The 24,600-nt window shown below is 41.3% G+C and overlaps 2 protein-coding genes across 2 annotated transcripts; both read right to left on the reverse strand.

Annotated features, from left to right (window-relative positions):
• Positions 1-3,598: 3,598 nt before the first annotated feature.
• Positions 3,599-6,179, reverse strand: FGFBP1 (fibroblast growth factor binding protein 1). The gene is made up of 2 exons (XM_026792122.2): positions 6,022-6,179; positions 3,599-4,716 (listed from the first exon to the last, which is right to left on the reverse strand). Exon 2 carries the CDS (start codon positions 4,689-4,691, stop codon positions 3,975-3,977), a length of 717 nt encoding a protein of 238 aa, XP_026647923.1. The 5' UTR covers positions 4,692-4,716; positions 6,022-6,179; the 3' UTR covers positions 3,599-3,974.
• A 15,878-nt stretch (positions 6,180-22,057) lies between these two features.
• FGFBP2 (fibroblast growth factor binding protein 2) lies at positions 22,058-22,642 on the reverse strand. The gene has a single exon (XM_026792136.2). It carries the CDS (start codon positions 22,640-22,642, stop codon positions 22,058-22,060), a length of 585 nt encoding a protein of 194 aa, XP_026647937.2.
• Between the last annotated feature and the right edge of the window lie 1,958 nt (positions 22,643-24,600).

Below are 24,600 nucleotides of genomic sequence, written 5' to 3' on the forward strand. Positions count from 1 at the left end.
GTGCACAGGGAGCATGGCAGTGTGGAATGTGTCCTGTCTGAGCACAGTCCCCACCAGGGTTGGCCAGCTCCAGGTCAGGTGAGATCAGGTGGAAATACCCACTGGGGCCCTGGGGGAAGAGGAGGGTGGGAACTCCTGGGAGCAGCAAGGCTGAGTCAGTTCCGCTCTCCTTCAAGCAGTCAGGCAGCTTTGGAGATCAGATACACAATCTGCCCTGTTCCACAGTGGTAAATGAATAAAGGAGCTTGCAAAAGGATTGGAAACTCATTCAAATGAAATGGTGCATGAAAGTGGGCATAAAATACACTGCAGTAAATAGTAATGAATAAAACTTTGAGGGAGCTGCAATTTTACAGATTCTTAAGTAGTGCTGCTCTTTCAGAGCTATTTGCTTGGCATTAACAATGTCTTCCCATTTCCTAGTGAATACAAAGAAATATGTAACTTTTTCCAGATAAAACCATCATATAGGTTGGTAACTATAGGAGATAACTGTTGGAAAATTCCAAATTTGCCTCTTCTCTTTTTAAAATAAAATTGGTCTTTTGACTCTCCTAAGTTTAAGGAGAGTTTAAGAATTTGCAGGAGGAGTATGTGAGGGTTATCTAAAAAGATCATGCATCACCTAGAAGAGAAACTCCCTGAAGCTTCATCTCTGAAGATAAAATGAGTTTCCTCTCTTCAAAAGCTCTTTCTTCCTAAGTAAATATTCAAATTACAACACCCAGGGTTGTCTGGAAAACAAACTATATTGCAGAGAAAGTAATCTAATTTTTCACCAAGACACTTCTAATGATTTTAAAATATCTAGAAGTTAGCTGGATAGCTTCAAGAGCAAATCCATGCAGTTGGTGTGCAGAATGGTCTAATTATGAAGATGGGAGAAAGGAACCACAGGAACTCCAGACCTCTGTCTGGTAGCTGATCCAGCCTCTGATATTCTTCCCATGATTGTCAAGGTCACCCAGCCTTCCTGTACTTTATTTCCCCAGGTGTGAAATAGGGATGATTTTTCCATAAGTCACATTAACACTAAGAAGGCTGAGACTGTAGGTTTTCAATATGAGGACTTGGACCATGCACTCAGAATTCAAACCCATTCATTGTTCTCCTTCCCTGCAGTCCTGCCTGCCCCACTAGAAAATGTGTTAGAAAAGTCACCACCATCAAGTTCTTCAAACATGGAGTTCTGACACAAGGACAACTGGTGCGCCTGGGACAAAGAGTCAGGGAATTGATCTCAGCTGTGAACTTTTGCATAACGAGCAGAGGTTCTAAGGTGAACAATAGCAGGAGATGTTTTATGGATGTTAACTAGCTTGACTCCACAATCACCAAAGTCATACTGGCTTCAGTCACTCTCTAAATGCCCCAAGGAAAGACTCATATGTGATTGCAGTCAAGTGATTGCTTTGTGGATGTTGCCTGAAAAAACACAGGGCTTGGTAGCTGCAATGAGACCTCAGACCCTCTTAGCCACAGAGTTGTGGTCAGTACAATTATAGAACAGGCTGTGATGAAGGTAGACTCCAGATATATTTGCTTCAGACCCTGAAATGTACCGTTCTGAAAAACATTCAAAACTACACTCTCCTGGAGGTAAAAAATTCCAAATTCCATACTTTGGCTGGGACCGTTTTGAGATGTTCACTCTCACCATAGCCCACCTTCTGAGGAAAAAGGCTGCACAGAGACCTCCTTTTTCTGCCGGTGCTCCATACTGTCCTTGCACAACTGCTTGCATTGAAGGTGAAATGCACCCATGAGCTGCTGAGAATGTGCATGTTTTCCTCCTGCAAAGGGCCACACGTGGAGATAAATCTAGCCCTGAATGGAAACAAGAAGATGAGGCAGGAGAAATGTAATGCATCCCTGGAGAGGAGCGTGCAGCTCCAACACGTGGGTCCAGGTGCTGACAGCCCTGCACATGGAGATGGAGCTCACAGCTCTGGAATCCTGGCTGGAATTTGCTCTGGGACGTGTCAGTGGCCCAGTGTGCCTGGCTGGCAGCCACAGGGAGAGCAGTGCCTTCTGTGAGCAGAGTGATGTGCTTCAGGCAACAAAGCCCTCGCTCAGTGCTGCCCAGAGTAACAGCAGCTGAGGGGAGCTAGGATTGGATGTTTTCCAAAATATCTGGAGCAAGTAAGCCTCTTAAGTCAGGCCTTCCCAGTGCTCTGGTTATAATCTGGAACTAATAGAAAGGTGTCTGTATACCAGAGCAGACATTAATAATTAATTACTGTAGTGTGTGATTGCTTGGGCCAAATAAAGCTCCTGATACTTCCTCTGCATTTTTGACTTTCTAATCTCAATCATCTCCTAAAGTGAAAGCACAAAGTGTCTAGCAGCTGCAATTTGCCTGCCCTTTCAGCATTTATGTATCTCCCTTAGTAATAAAGAGCTGGTAGCTGTTTTCCCACCCTTCTTGGCACCAAAATGGCTTTGTCTTGAGCCTCCCAGGTGCTAGTGTTAATGCCCCTTTTTACTGGAATTTTGCTTTTGGTGGGCACCAGTCCAACCAAATTTATCCTGCATGGCCTCGTAACAGCCAGTGTTTCCACTGGGCATGCAGAGACAACAAGTTTAGTAAGAACAATCTCTTTTTTTTTGTCATTTTTACTTGGTGAAATACATCTGAATCCTTCTCAAATGCAGTTTGTCTGACTAATAGCAGCATCCCACATTCAACTCATTGCTACCCGTCTTAAAACTATTCTAGCAATGACATATTACCAGAAGGAAACAGGCTATATCTTCTCAAGAGACAGAAATCCTAGTTTAATTTTCTAGAAATTATCAGGGAAATTGTTTTTCATAAAAATTTCAAGTTTCCTCAAGTGGATCACTAGCAAAGACCATAGTTCTGTGCTCAGATCCACAAGAAAAGTGTAAGCTGAATTTAAGAAAAGCATGTCTCTTACAGTTCTTCCAGATGAATTTTCAAAAATTAGCAAAGATCAGTTGTCATTATTTAGATTTACATTTTAAAAAATCTTTGTTCTTGGAATTTTGTGGGGGGTTTTTATGTTGTGGGTTTTTGTTTGTTTGGGTTTTTTCATTAAACTTCATCTTCAACACAGATGAAGTTTAATGAACAGACAAATATTAGTGTCCTCCATACAGAAAAATAAAAGAATATAGAATTTCAAAAAATCCTGCAGGCAGTGTTGAGTATGAGCTCTTTATTTGCTGAGTAAGGGATCCAGTCCTGGGCCCACGTACAAATCTGTGTAACTCATTCTAGCCCCGTGCCTCTGTTTACCTACCAGAAAGTTTGTACAATGTGCTTCAGACTGTAGGAGAAAAGAGGGAATTGGTGCTGTCAAAGTGTTTTGACATCCTTTGGTGAGACTAAAAACTGAAGATCTGCACGCTTATTGACAAGTCAGAAAATTTTGTTGCCCTTCATTGCTACAATGATGAAAATCTAACAATAATGTAGCTCGCTATCAAAAGCTAAAGTCTGCAAAGCTGCAGAAGTGTTTTTAAAACTACTTTATAAACAACACTTCACATAGATATTGTGGAAGATCATTCTTTGACTAAGATATATTTCACTTATAGAGAAATCTAGTAAAACACAGAGAGAGGGAGGAAATACTTTTAATGTATTTCGAAGTTTATTTTTCTTAATAACTTTTAGGTCGAAAGCATGGTACATTACCAAGAAGTGCATGGCACTGAATTCATCACTTTGGCTAGCACAGCTCAAAGAGGGCCAAGGAGATGACTGATACACTTCTGCACAGAGCATGTAACATCCACTGGCAACACATCCATTGGGAAGCAATCTGTGGGCACATAGCATCTATAACATCTTCAAATGTGGTAGTCTGTTGTGTATATACAAAATCAGAAAAATATATTCCTTCTTGCTTATATACACTATAAAACATGAGAATAAAATCTGGAATGGTTTGCAGCAACTTAAAAGAGACCAAACTTTCATGATTCAGAGCTTCAGAAACACCTCCTCAGCATCGCTTGTCTTGGACCATTGTGATAAAAAAGTTGCAGAAGGAAAGCAAACCTTCTGGACAGTATTCCTCAGCCACCTTTTTCTGGTCAATGTAATCTACATCTTCCACACAGTCTTGAGGACTCTGTTCCAGCCTTTTTTCAGTCACAGAGGCATCTGCTGGAGCCTGAACAACTTCTTTGGTGGGATGCATTGTGTTCTGTCGGGCAGGACCCTCTGCTGTTAGCAGGCTTGAGTGAGTCAGCCTGAGGTGAGCACTTCGTGGGCCTTTCCTGCATAATTTAGATTTTAGTACACTTTTGGGGTCTTGACAAATCTGCTTCTGCTTCTTGAGCGATCGGGAGACTTGTCTCCAGTAGGATTTCTGGTTTGCTGCATACTGTGCACAGCTGGAAGGGTCTCCAGAGAACTCACACCAGAACTCGCTGTGCCCCTGCCTGCACCGCACCTGCAGGATGACAGCGTTTGTGTCCAGCACTGACCACGTGCACTCAGCATTTTCCTTGGTTTCAAACTTGCCTTTAGGAGATGATTTTCCTCCTTTTGCCTTCTGCCCCTTTTCATTTCCTTGTTTAGATTCCTTTTGTTTTTTTCCACCATGTTCTATGACTTGTTTTCCCTTTTTTCTTTCCTTCTGCCTTTCACAGTTGGCCAGGAGCATCTGGGAGACCAGCATCAACACACAAAGGAGTCCAAAACTTTTGATCCTCATGGTCTCTGTCCTGCCTGGTATCTTCCTTCAAAAAGAAACAAAACAATAAAAAACGTTTTCACTTAATGCTGTATTACATTTGACAGTTGAAGTTTTTCAGACATGGCATTGCACTGCATTTTGGTACCTATTAAAGTGATGTTATCAGCAAAATTATCTGTCCTTTGTGTAAACAATGCCTTGTTTAAACACCATTATGAATTACCCTTGTGAGAGGCTGTGGAGTAACTTTCAGTTACTTTATCTATGCAATGGGGAACAGAAGAGTCACTCTCAGGGCATGCTACAGCCCAGTGACTGAAGTACCTTAATTAAAATCTTTTCTGCAGTTAGAGAAGAAATTTGGACTTTGGATTTGTCAGATGGATATCTTAAATTATAACAACAAAGCAGTTGTTCCCACAATCTCCCATTTTGTAAAATGACTCATAAGCATTTTTGACTCCAACCTCTGGCTATTCTTCAAAAATATCCCAGACAGAAAGGAAAATGTTGGGTTCAAGTTGAGGCAAGCTATTTTGTAGGCATCCTGAAAATCCTTGCAATTCACTGGTTATGTTAGTATTTAAACTTGCTCTGAAAAAAATTGGTTGTCTTCATTGGTTATGGTTGTCTTTCCAGACAGCAAAAAGTAACTCTTGATGCATTCTTTTCCACCTTGACTGCTAGACAAAGAGAACTACCTTTTTGCTGTTGAAGATAACCTGCAGAGTACTGGGCTGTGCTTAAAGCCACCAAATTTCAGGCATAAATGTGCAACTTCAGTTCTGAAATTTAGCTAGTTAGGAAGTAATTGTCAAGGTGATCCCTGCATCTGCACAGAGCATGCTTATTTCTGTAGGTGTTTGCCTTTATAAAACAGCTTTCAGGATGAAAGAAGGATGTAAACCTGGCGTTTTGATGATCAAAATCCTAAACGTATTTTTAAGATGTTTCCATCATAGTTATCTCTGTAGCCAAGTTTTTGTGTTAGAAAACAGAAATGAATGTGCAGCCAGGCTAACAAAGAATCTATTTCAGCATTCAGCTATCTGCAAATATTGAAATAATCTAAATATCTAAATAATCTAAATTAATGTAAATGAATTTAGAAAGTAGAACACACAGGTAGCAGCTTCTATGATCAGGCTGTACTTAGTTCTCACTCGATTTGCTTCATGCCTGTACCATACCCAAACCTTCCTTCCATGAACCCCTCTTTGGGAACCTCATGTGGCACTCGCAGTTCCCTTGCAAGCCCAGCAAACACAGCGTTAAATGGGTCAGGATTTCTCAGTGCCCTCCTGCTGCAGGCGGGGCAGTGCAAAGGGAAGGTGAGTGCAGCGCGTACCTTGCAGAGGGCTGGGACACCCAGGCACAGCTCCCGGCGCGATTCCCTCCTCCAGAAGAGCTGGAGCTCCCGCAGGGGCAGCGCGGGGTTTATAAGGGCAGGGACACGCCTTCGGGGCTCCAGAGAGATTGTTACAGCACAATGGGACTCTGCAGGGCCATGCTCACCCACCTCTGACACACCTCCCTGGAAAAGTGCCAGTCCTCATTCCCAGCACAAAAAAAGCACCTGGCTATGGGGGCGGCAAGGCGAGCTTGCGTAATTTGGGTGTTCCTTTGGCCAAGTCCTTCCCTGCTCTTGAACAATGATAAGAACTTTATCAGATCATGAGCTTCTCTAAAGTGTCTTTTACCAGCTATTGAGGGATGCGTCCTGCAATGCCCTCAACATGTTGCACTGTCGTTGTGCTTAGCAGAATTTGATAATGATAATGAAAACAATTCCACAAAGCATTTCAAAGTTACCTTTTGAACTTTGTGTTACCTTGTGTCACATAAACTGGCACTGAAGAACTTCAAACACCCAACATAAGGAACTATTTGAGTAGTGAGGAATACCAGTCCAGAGGAGGGCCACTAAGTTTATCAGAGGGCCGCTCTCCTGAGAGCACAGGCTGGGGCAGGAGAGTCAGCTGGAGAAGAGAAGGCTCCAGTGAGATTTTCCAGCAGCCCTTCAGTGCCCAGAGGGGGTCTGCAAGAGAGCCAGGGAGGCACTTTGTACAGAGCATGTAATAACAGGACAAGGGGTGATGGCTTTAAACTGAAAGAGATTAGGATTAGATAAAATAGGAGGAAGGAAGTTTTTTTATGCTAAGGGTGGCAAGAGACTGGATAGATTAACCTGAGAGGTTGTGGACTTCCCATCCCTGGGAATGTTCAAGGCCAGGCTGGATGGGCTCTGAGCAAACAGGTCCAGTGGAAGGTTCCCTGTCTATGGCAGGGGGCTGGAGCTAGATGGCATTTAAAGGTCCCTTCCAATCCAAACCATTCTAGGATTCTCTGATTGTATGACTGCATTTAGGACAGTGTCCATAAGCATGAAACTCAGAAACAAGTTCAAGCTCCTGCAGAATTAGCGACAGACAGGTCTAAGGTTCAGCTGCACAGCAATGGTCTATGTTCCCCCCTCTCTGCCAACTTCTGTGTGTGAAAGGTGTGTGTCACATCATTATGGGACCTGATTGAAAGAAAAAGCATTAGATAAATCTAAAAACACATTCAGAGCTGTGAAGAGGAGTCCCTCTTTGTAGCTTGGTTGCTTCAGGTTTATTGAAGAAATGTGAGGCATTTGTTGTACATGCTTGGGGAATATAAGAATAAAAGAAGGATGGAAGAAGAGAGAAAAGCAGAAAGTGGTGTAAGATATAGACAGGCATTCCTCTTTGGTTCTTTCCCATCCAATGTAAGTGGAATTATATGAAGGGACAGGGCTATAGGCAAGGCATTGTCTAGACTGGTTTGGCAATGAGGAGACTGTTAACTTTCTTTAAAAAAATCACAAACAAAAATTAGGAAGAGAGAGTGCAATTCTGCTACTCATGCAGGACAGAAATGCAGAGAATGGGATGCATTTACTTGAAAACCAAAGAGTTTGATCTGTATATCAGAGCTATCTCCCAAGACATGTCTGCTTTTTGATTGAGTTCAGCCATCAGATGTGCCCTGTGCACTTTTGATTGGCATGAGTATGTATGAAACTATTTGCAAGAGTCCACTAAATGTGAAAGATTTGTAGTTAACACTGGCAAGAGATGATGAATTAGGGGCAGGGATGACTCAGGGATCAGAAAATAATGTGTGGTGGAATGGAATCAGAGAAGTAGGACAATACAAGAGGTAAGTAAGCCAGACATTGTCATGCCCAGGAATCCTAAACCAATGCCCCACAGTAGGCACAGCACCATCTGAAGCATTTAGCATTTAGTGGGATCCTCAAAACTGTGCAGCTGCATTAGAGTGGCTGTGTGCTGCAGCTAATGAGCTTTTCATCAGGGCTAATTACCCTGGGGACAGCATAAAACCAAAGGGCCATGCTAACCTCGCATTCTGGTACTGATTTAGGTGCAGTTTTAACATGCCTGATTACTTGGGTAAACATACTATAAATTAAAATATTGGCAGATGAGGGTATAGGTTCAGCGATGAGAGCTTTGAGCAAGCTGCTCTTTTGGCAAGGAACTGCCAAAGCCAAAACCCTCACCAAACTGCCAAAGCCAAAAACCTCAGCAAGCCAAAAACCTCACCAAACCACCTTCCTACTGCAGCTGAACTATGTGTCCAGACAGGTAAGAGAGGGAGGTTATAAGTATTAAAGAACCATGGGAAATGTGACCAAGCACTGATTTACAGGAAGGAGCTATTTGCTCCTGTTCCAGCTCTGTCACACACTTTCTCAGAGATATTCACTAGGAGATGCCAGGAATTCTTCACCTGGAAAGGGAATGTTCCTGCAGGTTATGTTGCAACAATTTTTAGTCTGCGTTTACAAAATGCCATTTATTGGTGAAACTAACCACAAGGTATTCAAAATATTTAAGCACTCCACCATTCATCACTTTCAAAATTCCCTGTTTTGATGGCTTTGACAAGCAAAATAAGTTTCAATGTCAGTGTTAGTTCAGCTGCTCCATTGTCAATAGGACATATGAGCCTACTTCACAAAAATGGGGGAGGACAGGCGGAGAAAAGGCTGCAAAAGTGAAAATCTGCTTTCTGTTCCTTTGGTGCTCCCTCCCCGAGGTTGTGGTAAGCTGGACAGGCCAGCTCTTCCTGTCTGTGGTGTGCAGGAGCTTCTGTAGAGTTCTGCAGTCAGGTGTTTGTTGACATGGGCTCTCATCTTTGAGATAATCTGTCTGAGCCAGCTGGAGCTCCTGCCTGACCTGCTTAGATGCTTTCAAAATCTCAGGAAACCAAGATTTACATATTTAGGTGCATAAAAAGCAGTCTCAGCCTATGGAGGTTGGTCTGGACATCAGGGAGTTTTATTGTTATGCCCTCAGAATACCTTTTTTGTTTGGTTGTTATTAGATATTAACAGATGTTTTGTGGATGTCTCCTACCTACCTGGCATATAGTACATATTCATCCTGTACCTCAGAAATCCTTCTGAGAGCTGTGCTATCAGGTGATCAGAACAGCCACTTCCTTCACTTTTCATCTTTAAAAGAAAGTACACAAAATTAAATTATGAGCTCAATTTCTTAGATGCTTAATTAGTACCTAATTGCCAACAAAAAAGTTGATGCAAAAACCTGTTTATAATATCATTTCCAAAAAATTATTTTTTCCTTTCTGTCATGCACATCTTAAAATACCCCTTAGTTGTGCCCTTTGCTGGGCTGAAATGCTGTTTGCTTGTAAACTGCATGCACAGATTTGCCCCAGAACAAACAGTGCAGACAATTCATCAGAAGACAATTTGATCCTTGCAACAAATGGCAAACCTGAACAGCCAATTTGGCAAGGTAAGATTTATGGAAAGCTGTTTGCTTATTAAAATAAAATGGCATAGGAAAAAATTGGCAACACTGGCAAATAGTCATTGAGAATTACAAACATGGATATCCAAATCCCAGTGTAAATTCTGTATGGAAAATCTCAGACCGAAGATACTGCTGTGCCTTTTGTCTCAAACTTCAGACAGGTAATTAGCATCTTTAGTTTTTCATCAGAACTGTTATAATTAAATCAATAATTAAATTCTGCTGTTTAAGCAAAGAAAAGAAGAGATTTTATGCTTATTATTATGTTATGATTCATTGGTACGGAAGAAGCATAGTATTTTCGCAGTTAGTTCTTATTGCTGCTTAAATATTATCCACATATATGTATTTGTTATATAGGAAATTATTACCATTTATACTATTAGTTGCAGTGATGCATTATTTGCAAACTGCAGTTTCTTGTGGTGTCGTCTCTGTGACATCAAGAGGCTCCTGTTCATTCACAGCTTTTTCCTCACAGAATAAAATCAAGTTTTATAAACAAACAGTAAAAGTTTGCATATAAAATTTTGTATATAAAATTTATAATATAATATAATATAATATAATATAATATAATATAATATAATATAATATAATATAATATAATATAATATAATATAATATAATTATAATAATATTATTATTATAATTCTCTGGCACTCCCTTGTGTCCCTGGGTGCACAAGCTTCAGGCAAGGAGCTGAAACTCCATTTCCTGCTCCACTGTGTGAGCTGAGGAGTAACAAAAGGCAGTGAGCTACCAGCCCTGGGTGCTGCAGCTCTTTCACACAGCAATAAAATGCTTGTCTCACTGGCAGAGACACCTTCACCAGCTCTTCTCCATCTCTCAGAAAATTATTCCATGGCCTACTGGCCTTTCTCTGGAAGTGGATGTTTAATTTAAAGTGTAGTGATGGTCTCAGTGCACTGAGGTCTGCTAATTAATTATTCTACATGGAGGCACAATTATTTGAAAGAAGTGAAAGCAAACTCATCAGTTAACAATTTTCAGTTACTTCTGACCTGGGATTAAATTCATATTAGTTAAATAAAGATTTTTAAAAGGCATCATTGAGATGCTTCTCTTCATTGAGACTTTAGCACCGTCCAATTATTTCACAAGCTGGCCAAAACTGACAACTGAATTTGGCAGAACAGCACCCACATGAAAACTAATATCATGAAACCCAAATAAAAAGAAACAAACACTAGTTAATTCAAACAAGTATTAACTGTAAGTAAATCAAAGAACAACAGAAATCAAACGATTGTTTTATATTTTAAGCTAATTTAAATAGAGCAATTTACAAGATTAAATAGTAAGGTAATTTTATAGCAAACTCCAGTTCATGCAGAGGTTCACATTTACATTTAAGAACTAAATTCCTCAGACATTAGTAAATTGATTGAAAGCTGCTGCTTCATATAGTGGTTATCTCTAAGTGAAACTAACAGCTTAATAATTTTATCCATTATTTTTAAGACCAGTATTACTGTTTACCTTCTTCATCTATGAAGTCAGTGTCTTTTACTTGTGGTGCTTCTTTATTTACGTGATGCATTATCCTGGCAACATTCTGATTTAGAGATCCTGACATTCATTACGGCCAAGGTTCTGCTCCCAGCTCCTGTGTGCAGTCAGCAGTGGCTGATCTGTCCCTGGGCTGCTCTCTGACCCTGCTGGAGCAGGCAGAGCTCACTCACTGCTCTGTCTCTGCAGGCAAGGACAGCAGGGTTTCCACAAAAACACTGATGGGTTTGACTAATTCAAGCAGATCCAAGCCCGTGATGGTCATTAGGAATGTTTCTGAAATAGTAAGGAAATTCCTCTTATTTAATGAGAAAATATGGAGAAAAAAACCCCCACATATTAAACAGAAGACCCAAAATTTTGATGCTAAATGGAGTTTAAAAAGGGTTTTGCCTTGGCAGGAGGAGGCCTTCTGAATTCAAAGAAGGGAAATTTGAGATGTCTCCTCTCCCTTAATTTTATCGTGGAAGTATGTCAGACCGACCTTAAAGAAAGTTTGCTTGACGTTGAAACAATTCAAAGAAGAATAAATATTTGCCATTAAATAAACATGATTATCCTCTTCTATACAGGACCTTAAATGCTGATGCCATGATAAGAATGATTGTTGGTATACAAGACACAAGAGTTAGTGGTAAATATCTTCAAATCTAAGCAGACCCTAAGATTTTGATTGTTTCTGATAATGCTGCAGGATCACCAAATAAGAGATGGTATTTGATAGGTAAAAAACCCAGAACTGTTTTTTCTTCTTCTGAGAATTTATCTTTCACAGAATACAGGGAATATCTTTTATATAGAAAGAAAAAATATCTCATAATAAAAATAACATGAAATAAAAGGCTACTAGACTGAAATGTGTTTCATAGTGATCTTTCCAATATCTGGAAGGACTTACCTGAAAACCTGAATTTGTATATTTTCATTTACTTTTGGCTCTAATACAAGTTAATCACATCTCTACCTTAAGCACAGCTAAACATTCTCCAAGAACAGTCATATCAAAGTCCTGTGGTTTTATTTGAGCAGGTTGGCTGCTAGATATATTAGCACAGATTCATGATATTCAGGACAGGCTCAAGTTGGTTTGGCAGCCAGGGGAGAACACTGATTGCTGTCTTGGTCTGCTAAGAGTTCCACAGCTTAGAGCAGTGCAAGAGCCTCTCTGTCTGATCAGAAATACAATCAGTGAGTAAAATGACAACAAGATGTAAATTATTGACTGGCTTTAGTCGGCTCAGGGTAATTGCAAGTCATGCACTTATGAGAAGGCAGAAATGGACACGTTGCATGAAATCATCAGACAGCATCAGCAGAATACAAGGCATTGTCCTGCTCCCCCTAAGCCCTGAGCCTGGTGCTGCTGCAGCCTCTTCCAGCTGTGATGAGAGCCTGAGCTCTCTCTAAAGCACTGCAGTGAAAAGGTGCCCATATGCTTCCAGCTGAAAAGCAGAAAAACATTTTTGCATTAAGGCAATACTTGTAGAGTTACTTCAGGAGGATGAAGGTAAGAAATGAGATTCAGCCCTCTTCTAGTTATAATCCAGTTTCTCATAAAGGTAAGATTTATTTTTCTTAGTGGGAAATTTAAATTACTTAGGTATTTGTTTTGGGATTTTTTCTGATGTATGCACAGGTCAGTACTGAATTACTTTGTGTAGACACAGCAGGAATACTAATTGATCCTGCCTAGGTGAAGGGAACCAAGGTCAGCAAAGGAAGTATGGAACATTTCAAATACTGACTAGATCAGTGGTGAAATTCTTCCACACTGTGAAGTTGTTGCAAAGTGACACAAGGATCAACATTAATGGAGTTGAAGACAGAGTGTGTACAGGCCAAGATGTGTTAAAACAGAGAGACATTCTTCCCTCGCTGCTGACAACTTCTTCTGAGGTTGTGTCTGATCTGTAATCCACATGTGATCTGAACCTTTTACTTTCAGAAATCAAAGGCACTTGGATTTCCTTTCTAGTTTTTCTCTAATGCAGTCCTGGTCACAATACATGGACTTTCAAAAGTCTGGTAATTATATCAGTGATAACTCTGGTCTTCATCTACTCTCATGACCCTTTCTATATAGCTTAAGTCTGTAAGTAAATTAAGCTGTATCAATAAATATATATGTGCACATATATAATTAATGTAATGTAATGTAATGTAATGTAATGTAATGTAATATAATATAATGTAATATAATATAATGTAATATAATGTAATAGGCATTGAAAAGAACGAATTCTTTCTTTCTTTTATCATCAATATTAGTGCTTTTATTTGAGAATTTGTTGAAAAGACTGCTGCATATTCTGTGTGGAGAGAGAAGAATGGATGGTTCCACCTCGACTAAGAAACCATACTGCATAAACTCTCTTGAGTTTATCACTGCCTTATAATTTTAGGACTGGTTGCAAGCATAGCAAGATGTTTCCAGCACTTGCTATGGAATAAACATTCATTTCATGCACACTTTTTAAGTACAGTGGGAAAATGGAAACAGGAACCAAGAAATTGTTCCAGGAAAAGGAAACCAGGAAAGAGGAGAGGAAAAGCAGGGACTTTGTGGTGTAGGAGACTGTGCTGGGTCTGGCTGGGATGGATGCAGCTTTTTATAGCAGCCCATATGGTGCTGTGTTTCAGTGAGTGACTGGAGCAGTGCTAGCAGCATGCCCATGTTTTTGCTGTCACTGAGCAGCACAAGGGCCTTCCCTGTGTCCCACTGTGCCCCTTTCTCCAGGGGGTGTGCCAGGGCCAGGGGAGGAGCAGGGCAGGAGCGCTGACCCCGGGATGTCCCAGGCTGCAGGACACTGCCCACAGCAGTCCAACTGGGGCTTGTCCCTCTACAGCAACCCAGCTTGAGACTCAGCAGGCACCAGCCTGCTTGGGGGAGGTGTAAAGAAAATGTCTTTGCATCAACTTGCTGTTGTTTCTCCCCTTTCCCTTCACTTATTATAATGAATTTATCTCCACCCACATTCCTCCCTCTCTATTTCTCTCCCAGTTCTCTCCCCCATCCCTCTGGAGAAGGAGGGTGAGTGGCTGTGGGAGGCTTCACTGATGCCTGGGCTCACCCATCATAGAGACATAAATCTGTAAATAAATAACAGGAAATTTCATTTCAGTTGATTCCAGGTGAAAAGGAACCAACACAGGGTTCACTCCCAGAGCTTTTCTGTCACTAAAAAATGCTGATGTCCAAGCTGATTGACACTGCCTTGGCTCCTAAACCCCAGCATTATCCCAGCAAAGACAACAGGAAGGTGCAGTCACAGTTGTGACAACTATTTGATTGAGTTAGATTATTCCTTCTTCTTTTGAAGAAGCTATTTCAGCTAAAAGTGCCCTTGGGCTAACACAAGCTATCCCTCCACAAGGTAGGTCAGCTCCAAAATGTGACCTGACCACTGGCAGGATTAGCCATAAAGTTCATCCTCCATGATCCTTGGGTCATCCCTGAAACACAGGATAAGCTGCAAGGCTCCAGAGCTCACATCTGGAAAGGGCTCTGAAAACTCCTGCTGGAAGCTCAGCAAGGCAGAATGATGACCACAGAGTCTGCATTTCACAGCTGCTGTGTGGGCTGGCAGCTCCCAGCACTCCCACATCTGACACAGCCTCCGAGAGCACAAAGAAAGGAAAAGGAAATGGAAAAATCTTATTTGCCATTCTCATTTTAGTGATCTCAGCAGGTTCAGGTATGTGGTGAACAGAAGCCAAAGAAAAAAAGTAAATAAATTTCCTGATCCATCTTTCTGAGTTTTAGTGCAACTTGTCAGGGTCAGCAAAAACTGAAAGGATGCACATACCTCAACATTTATGATAAATTTGGGGGTTGCTCAGTTAGCTTAGAGAAGACATGATGTCTCTGAAGTGTTTTTTCTTGGATCATTTCTAACTCTACAGCTCCTCCATGTGGAGACCATCAACAGACAAGAAATTAATAATCCTAAACATTGGGTATTAATGCATTTTTAATGTTTTTGCAGAGAACTAGCAATATTCTAAATATTCAAGACTTTTTTTAGAACAATTCCGTTCTTTTCAGCCACATTTTTTTGAAAATGGGTGAAAAGCAGTGCATCAGAATATCACTGCTTAAGGTGCAGCATTGCAATTCCAATTCTGGTTCAAATTACCACTTTCTCCTCTGATATAACATAAATGCACCAAGTAACGTTTTACTCATTTTTAATTCTACTTGTTCTTCTGTGTAGAGGAATCTCACATCGATGTCCTGCTTCATGCCATCAGGGAATTCAGGGACTTTTCTCCTGTATGTGGGTAAAGAGGACCTGAGTTAACAAACCTGCTGGTTGGGAACAGGGCTGAAAGCTGTATCTGTTAAAGAACAGCCTTCCCATAACCACTTCCCACTTTGCCCATCCACAGCCTTCAGAATCATAAACTGTTGAAAACAATCTTTAATTACTAGATAGTGAGTATTATATGTGTATGATTGATGACACAGCCCAAATGACTGCAGGTTCTGCAGAGGGATCTGGACAGGCTGGATCAGGGGGCTGAGCTCAGTTTTTTGGGGTTCAACAGGGCCAGGTGCCAGGTCCTGCCCTTGGTCACAACAACCCCAGGCAGTGCCACAGGCTGGGGCAGAGTGGCTGGAAAGCTGCCTGGTGGAAAAGGCCCTGGGGGTGCTGGTGACAGTGACTGAACACGAGCCAGCTGTGCCCAGGTGGTCAAGATGGCCAGTGACACCTGGTTTGTTTCAGAAATAATGTGGCCAACAGGACCAGGGCAGTGATTGTCCCCCTGTCCTGGGCACTGGTGAGCCCACAACTCAAATCCTGTGCTCAGTTTTGGGCCCCTCACTACAAGGAAGATGCTGAGGGGCTGAAGCATGTCCAGAGATGAGCAGTGGAGCTGGGGAAGGGTCTGGAGCAGAAGTTCCATGAGGAGCAGCTGAGGAAGGTGGGAGTGTTTAGTCTGGAGGAAAGGAGGCTCAGGGGAGTCCTTATCACTCTTTTACCTGAAAGGAGGTGGTAGCCAGGTGAGGGTGGCCTCTGCTTCCAGGTAACAAGTGACAGAACAGGAGGTCATAGCCACAAGTTCTGCCAGAGGTTTAGATTGGATATTGGGAAAAATTTCTTCACTGAAAGGTTGGTCAGGTACAGGTACAGACAGTACAGATACAGACTGCCCAGGGAAGTGGTGGGATCACCACCCCTGAAAGTGTTCAAAAGCAATGTGGATGTGGCACCTGGGGATGTGGTTTACTGGTGAACAGTGGTGCTAGGTCAGGATTTGACCTCAGATCTGAAAATAAATGGAGCTACCCAATTCCTTTTGACAATGGTATTTCACAGTGTAGTTGACCTCAGCAAAGTACCCTTTGACCTGCCTGATTTCAGCACCACTAAAAGTCTAAAACTGCTCCAAAGTAGGTCAAGCTGCTGACTGAAGTGTTCTGTATGGTGTACACCAGAACAGGGCTCAATTGCTGACCCACTGCTGTGGTGAGATGGGGTACACCAGACAGGATCAAGAATAAAAACTGCAACATTTGGACATCTTCTGAAAAGACAAAAAGAGATTTTTGAAGGTCAACAAAACTAATGAAATTATCTCACAAAATAATTTAAACCATAATTTATTTAAGTATTACATAAAGGGTAAAAGCCACTGTATTCATTGCTGTCTTCTTGCCATATAGACACTTGTAAATTTTAGTTTTGGAATAATCAGTGAAACCTTGGCATCATCAAAGGCCCTTTCCTGTTAACCCATCAATGTGTTCTCTGTTGAGCCAGCTACTCCAGACTAGCTGCTTAGTATTTGTACAAAGCTTTTTTAAAATATAAAACCACTAGGTTTTAAATATTATTTTTGTTCCTCTCCTTATCAGCTTTTTGTTCCTTCTCCAAATCATTATATTCCAGGTAATGAACGGAAAGAAGTGAAGAGTAATGGTTTTAATTAAGTATAAACTTAACTAAACCAGAGAAACACTGCTGCATTCAGATGGGAGATTTGTATTAAACACAGTAAATTTCTGGAGTGTAAGAAACAGGGGGTCTTCTCAGTGTCTCTCTGAGAGCACCCACATTGGAGTGGGGTGAGAGGGGAGGATGGGGGCAGCACTCCTGTGCTCCTGCTGGGCTGTTTGGCAGAGGAAATGGAGAGGTCAGAGCTTGAATTTTGTTCACCATTTCCTTCCTTGTGGAGCTCCTAGCCTAGTCCCTAGGCACATTCCTCACTTCATTACAGCTGCATTTGCTGGAGTGCCCTCATGTTACACCAGTAAGACAAATAAAGGGGCGACCAATGTCAGCACCAGCACATTAATTTTTAGAGGCCACAGCAGCAGTGACAGAGCAATGCAGGGTTTTTTACATCTGCAGCCAGCAGAATCTCAAAGGACACCTCTGTTTCCCTGCCTAACTACGGCCATTGTGAGCCCTGGGGCAGCAGGACCCCCCATGGGAGGGGGCTGTGGTGAGCAGGGGTTACACAAACAGTTCCATAACCCGCTGAGGAGGGCAGGGAGGGGAGCACCAACTTCCTCTCCACATCACACATCTGCCTAATTTATTCTTGCTCTGTACATACAGCAGCATAGCTGCTCTGGGAATCCAGACCTGGCCTCCTGCCTGTCGTTCAAGCAGTTTAATTTGTATTCAAGATGGGAAAGTAAACAACATATCTGTGAGATAATATCAATGTCCTGTCATCTACTGACTGCACCTCCTCCACTCTGAGTTCTTACTCCTGTTCTTGTATGTACCACTTCTATGTATGCTCCACATAACTTTTTGCCACTGTAAAATGATCTGTGAAGTCTGATTAGAACAATTCTCATTTGCAAGAAGAAAAGCAGAGAATTAAAAAAAAAATCTGTGGTGTGCCAGGCTTCCAAGAAGAAAGTGGAGACCGGGAAAAGCAACAGCAAGAGAAACAGAAGAGACAAACACAAAGTTTCTACAGAAGCAGGAACAGCAGTGGGAAACTTTGGGGAAAATTTAGTTTTTCCCTTGTCTTTTTGTGAGAGGTATCTGCCTTAAATCTATGTCTTATCAACTATGACATCTACTGAAAAATCAAGAATGCAAAACCTAATGCTGCAAACAATGCAAGAATGACCAGAGAACACACCTAAACAATTCTCTCAGAAAACACCAGAGTGCACTACTGCACAGCTAACTCAACTCATTAAACTTTGTCCAGTTGGTCTTGAAAAGCTCCACAGATGGAGATTCCAGAGCAGCTCTGGGGAATCCTGCATTTATCCTCCTTATGTTGTCCCTTTCAATTAATCAGAACCTCACCTCTATGAATTTTTGACCAGCATCTCTTCTCCTATCACACACTGGCTGTATTCTCTGGCTGGCTCTGTATTCTCTGTACCTTTCTCACATGGATGGAGGGTTGGCTATTAAGTTCCTCCCCAAGTCTTCAGGCTGAACAAACCCATTCCCTTGGCCTATTCTCACAGGAGGGTGCTCCAGTCCTGACCATCTTGACAGCTCTCCATTAGACTCACTCCAGTCTTTTTTGGATCTTAACTTAGTGTGTCAAACACACACCCTTGCATACACAGGTTCTCCAAATGCTTGATTTTGCTTTTTTATTTGGAGGCTTCCATTATCAAAGTAGCAAGTACTTGGGATGCTTCCCTGGAAACCTGAACATGAGGACTCTGAGGTAGGTGGATAGCTTATATTGCACTGAATTAACAGCAGAAATAGCAGGCCTGGGTACCAATGGTCTCCCCATCTGCAGGAATCCAGACAAACTTTTTTGCCTGCTGCTCCTCTGTCAGGAAAATAAAGACAATTCCACCTCCACTTGGATGGATTTCCTGAGGTACTTACATATACAGGACTAACTAGTTCACCTAAAAGGAATGAAACAGCAAGTTGCATTCATTGTTTCATAAGGCACCCAAAGATTGCACTAAACTCACCACAAACACGTCTCAATTCATACTTTCATCAATGAATAGAACTTTCATACTCAGAAGGAAACTGAAATGTCATGACTCTACATTTCTGGTGCTAAACACAATTACATGGCAATGTAGACAATACAGTCACAGTGCTGTTACACTGAAGTGGAGTATTTCAGTTAACATCCAATTTTTAAACATTTTGAAACAAGATCATTATATTAAAGTGATTTGCTGAGGCTTGCATAGCATTGTCAATGAAATACAATCCATGGCATGCATCACCTTCACCTCTTTCTAAAAGGTGGTGCTTAACCATGGTCCTGAGTATGTTACAAAAAGCATTTTGTTAAAGGGAAGCCTTTGGTGCAAGACTTGAATTTCTGCTTTCAACAGTGAAATTTCAGGTGGTCATTCCAGGCAGCAGAGTACAGGAGCCCTTTGCAGCAGAGCCCTGCTCTACTGAGATGACACACAAGCTCCCTGGGAAACAGCGTGCTGGGGTGTGACATTGTCCTCTGCTGAGCACAATTAGTGATGGCCACAAATTTTAGATTATATCAACAGTTCTTCAAAGTGACAGACAACTCTGCTGCCTCCTGAGCTCACTGTGTACACAAAGAGAAGATGGCATGAAGGGGAAAATGTTCTTTTGGTGAACAGGTGAAACCTCTTCTTTTCTCCTACGAACAGTATGGTAGGTGACCAATTGTCCCAGATTTCTCCCAATGCAAGTCACTGTCTCATTTTTGAAGTCATTCCTGCTGTGGATACTACTGCAAAATACTCACTCGGCAGAGTGGATTTTACATCATATATAATAGGAGTTTAAAAATATTTAAAAGCACACCTCAAGAAAACACTCAGCCTCCCCTTAACATTACAAACAGTTCCCTAGTATCACTTGGATGCTTTGTGCATGTTTGCAAATCAGACAATTACTTAATTTCTATGACAGAATTAGGTGAGTAGGTGTACTACTACATTTTTTACTCACAACACAAGAGCCTGGCAATGGTAACTGAGATCACAAAAGAAAATTAACCACATTGCATTCATGGCAGAGAAAAACACAGCTTACACATTTTATCTGCATTCAAATTATATTTCTGCCTTGAACATACAACCTCCTGCTGTGATCCTGTGTTCATGACTTGCTATTCTTTTCCATATTTATCAAGAGGTTAGGTGAAAGAAATTGATTTCAAGTTTTTGGTACAAGGCATAAAGATTAACCATTGGACAATCATGATCTGGAATTGTGTAGTGAAAATTACAAATCTGAGTAAAGCTGCAGAAGTATTTCAGTCAACAATACCTTGCAGAAACATTGCAAGGCAAACACACAGCACTGTTAAATTCTACAGTATGAAGAATTTCCAGGCACATCCCTGCTGTCAAACTCACTTGGGAAAAAAAGGAATCATTGTTAAATAATAATCTGAACATGACTGCATTGTAATATGACAAAAGGCCATTAGATCTCGTTTTGTTTTTTGAGGAGATTTAGGCAAGTGCCCAAGCTGCCAGGTAAGTTACTTTTCAGAATATCTACTGAAACCAAACATTAATAGTACCACTAACATATCCTGGTAACACTGAACTCTGCAGATGCATCACTGGTGAACACTTTTCATGTGCTATGTTCAAAAACATGAAAACATGAATGATTCTTACATTACTCTCTTATTTCTACAGGTCCTTTTTCCTGCTGGCTGAAACTCATTATTGTAATATAAACCTCATAACATTGAAAGTATTAATATTCATGCAAACTTGTTCACACTGGGAAAGCAGTGACTCAGACCCCTCATTTCTCTTACACATTCTACCAACAATCTCTTAAGAAACAAGTGTCAAATACTGTGACTTTATACAAAAAGCACCTGTTAAAATTTCAAGAAAGCACACCAAGTAACTTTTCAAAAAATCTTATTTTTATTGTTTGCACTAACTGTATCATCATTAACAGCTTTCATCTCTAACAAACTGAAGCAAGTCAGTACACACAAAAACCTATGCAAGGTCAAGCAGATCCTGGGTTACATAAATGCAGCACACCTAGGTGTGTAACAAACCTAAGGGCAGTTAGTTCATCCTTACACTTTAAGCACAGTCACTCAAGTTTTGTGAAGTTTTCAGAGCTGTTAAAAAGTTTCATTTTTTCTTTAAAAAGGAAAACAGCTAAAAGATTTCTATAAATCACTGATTTTTAACCAAAATTCTTATGTCTAAATTATTACAATGCAGCAAGGACCCTCCTTCAGCTGTAATACCACTGCTCTGCAAAACAAAAAAAAAAAAAAAGAAGAAAATTAGTCACTTTGCTGTATTAGGCATAAATTATCATTAGCAGCCTAAACACTTGCCAGCTCACACTGCACATATTCCCATTTCTTACAAGTTTGCCAAGTCCACTTATCAGCTCCTGGCTTTCTCTCTGAGCTGGAACAGAAGTGGATATAAAACCAATCACTTCTGCAATAAAGGGCTTTGCCTTTTTAAATGCTGGCTGAAAACCTGAGACTTACCAAACAAGAGCCTGCATGTGATCCCCTATTGCTGTACAGTAACAGACTCACAAACCAAGACAGTCCACTTGGGTTTTCTGCAAGGGATTTATGAGCTAATATTTTAGATTAAAATAGTTCATTATTAACCAGCAGTTTTGATGAATAAGCTTTATTCCCTCAGCCTCTGAATGCAGTTTGTTCTAACTGATGCATTTGGCTGGATATGATGCATTTGTTAGTTATTGTACTTCCCTGGTGTAAATCCAGAAGGCAGCACAAGAGGAAAGGAGTGACAGAAGGCAAAAATCAGCCCAGTTCAAACAGTTAGAACTGAAATACCATAGATTAATAACAGATAGGGCAAACACGTCAGTACGTACTGAAGACCTCACAGGAGGTTTTACAGGAGTCCTGAACCAATATGGATCACTGGAAATTTAAGCTGTCCAGCCCCCAAAAGCCTTGTAATGCTAGATTTTAGCAAGTGAGCTTAGCACCTCCCTGTCCACATCCTGGAGACCCCCAAAAAGAAAAATAAAATTATAGGACAGAATTACTCTCAGGGATATTCTGCTGTGCTTCCAGATGAGTTTTACCTGAAGCAAACCCTTAGCCCCTAAGGATGCCAATGATGTAGGAGCAGACACCATGCAGAGATTCCCAGCAGTGTTCCCGTGCCAGCTTCATTGCTTCTGTTTCATTTTCAGACCCTTGACCACGTTGGGCTGAGTCAGAGTTTTGCCCTGCTTCTTTCATAGGAATGGAATGGACTGATTTTCCCTGGTTTGCTATCTCTTCTGGCTCCATACCAGCAGCTATTTGCCTCATGAGAGCCTCTGGGGGAGCCTTTTGGCACATGGTGGTCTTCAACACTTCCATGGGTTCGCAAGCGTGTGGGACCTTTCTGAGTTCTGCGGCGATCTGATTCCAGTAAATCTTTGGGTTATTTCTGAAAGCACGACAGACTGATGGCTTGCCACTGAATTCACACCAGTAGGAAAAGCCTTGGCTTTTGCATTCAATTCTAAGTTTCATCTCCTCGTCATCGCCACTCGTGGTTATTGTGCAAACATCTTTGGTTTTAGTCCGAAATTTGATTTCTTCACCATTGCTTCTTTTCTTTGGCTTCAGCTTTTGTCCCACTCCTCCCATGCCACAGATCACAACTAGGAAAAGGAGAGCAAAACTCTTCATGGTGAGAGGAGGCAACCAAGATCCTTGAACAACACGACCCAGAGAAGTAAAAGCAGTGAGTAAATGGCTGCTCACAATTTAAAGTCTTGGTGCACAAAGAAGCCTCTTTCCAGCTAAACACGGGATGTAAGGGTTGGGCTTTTTTATGAAAATAATAAATCACACTTCAGTAGGCAAATGCCCATAATTTATAGCCTGAAGGAGTGTGAAATAACCTTGGGAGTGTGAAGTCCCAAGAAGGTAACAAGACAAGTCTTGTAAATGCAGCTAAAGCACAGAACAACAGTTGTATAACTGAGAAGCACATTCCTATGCAGGATGAACATGTCATATTTGATTTTTAACAGATATTTTCCATTCTCCAGCTGCTTTATAGCTATCTTCATGCTAGAGCTTGTAAGATGATATCAAAGTAAAAAAAGATAGAAGTACCAAAGCAATCTCTGCATCTGGATGATTATAAATGTCCTGGTAGTGTAAGTGTCCTGGTAAAAAAGCTGATTTGTGGGATGGGCTTTCTGTGGATTGTCACAGTAAGGATGCAACTTTATCTCTTCCTTTTGTTCACACATGACAAGCACTGGGGATGCATGGAAGGATCAGCTGCACATTCTTTGAGCCACGTATGTACACAGAGAAAAGAAATAAAGCTTAAGCAAAATAAGGTATTACCAGTCTAAAAAAATACCAAACATCTGGAAGTTTTATGATCATTTTCACACCACCAATCACTTCTAGCCAACATAGCAAGACAGCAGAATAACTTATCACAGTTCTCAGCAGCAGGGAACAGACTACAGAGCATGTCAGACAGGTATTTGCACTTCATCACTTTCTTTTTTTAAACAGATATTTTCCTGTTTGTAACAAGTGAGCTGTAAAAATGCTGTAAAACAAAGGCAGGAGGACAGAAATACTGTAGTGCAGAATCCTGTCCTAGCAGTTTCTGCTGCACTAACTAAAAACAGAGCTAAGGAAAAAAAATCACTGTAACTCCCTTAGCATTCAGAAGACCATGAGGAAAAATCCCTCTCCTGCTGTGGCAATCCACAGTACTTTTCTGGGTAGTGAGACCCCCACTAGGCACTTCTTCCAAAGACATCTCTGCTCCAGCCAGCCTGACCTGACAGCTCCTGGAAAGGGCTCTTGGATTGCCCAGGAATGCTGCAGTAACTGTGAGGTGCTGGAAACCCTGGGTTTGAGACTGCCCATACGTAAAGGAACAGAACAGCAGTTTGTGAATTTAGTCACTCACTAGGTAGTGCCAAACAAAATACTGGGGCAAAACCATTCCTTTTAACACAGATGGCAAAGCAGAACATCATCATCAACAACAAAAGCTTTATTAATAGAAGAGGGACAAGAGTCCTTTGCTGCTGTGGCAGCCCAGATAGCCTGAAAGCTGCCTGCTTGAAGCAGCAGCCACCTGAACAGTCACTCTGGGTATCCTAACCTTGCTCTTCCAGTCAGTGTGCCATCAGCTTCCCATGACTAAACACCATTTGACAGAGAGAATAACCTTGATTTCTTTTCATTCCCTCTCCACAGCTATTTTAATAACATTTTTTAGCAGAAACCTCATCTCTAGCTTCTTTCCATTAGTTCTCCTCTCTCCTTCCAGGCACAGTCGTGTGGCTCCAGCCAAGTCTTAGGACAACAATGGCATTTACCATTCACTCTTCCATTGTTTTCTGGGGATTCTTCTCACCCTACTGCCAGCCAGCCAGAGGAATTTTGTTACCCACCTCAAATCCCTGCTGCATGCACTTGAATGCCTCCTAATATTTGACAAAAAAATGTATTGTTTACACTTTGTTATGCACAACAGGACCAAGAATTTTTAGATTCGCTGAAGAGTCCAAAGCAATTCAAAAGTTAATTTATACCAGTTTCAGATCTCTTGTTCTCAAAGTTTTTCAAGTCTAATCATGAGAACAAATAAACCACAAGGATAAGGA

Source organism: Zonotrichia albicollis, chromosome 5 (genome assembly GCF_047830755.1).
Source record: "Zonotrichia albicollis isolate bZonAlb1 chromosome 5, bZonAlb1.hap1, whole genome shotgun sequence".
NCBI lineage: Eukaryota > Metazoa > Chordata > Aves > Passeriformes > Passerellidae > Zonotrichia > Zonotrichia albicollis.

Coding starts and splice junctions, on each gene's coding strand:
- FGFBP2 (XM_026792136.2), bottom strand. CDS start 22,642: ATGAAGAGTTTTGCTCTCCTTTTCCTAGTTGTGATCTGTGGCATGGGA.
- FGFBP1 (XM_026792122.2), bottom strand. CDS start 4,691: ATGAGGATCAAAAGTTTTGGACTCCTTTGTGTGTTGATGCTGGTCTCC.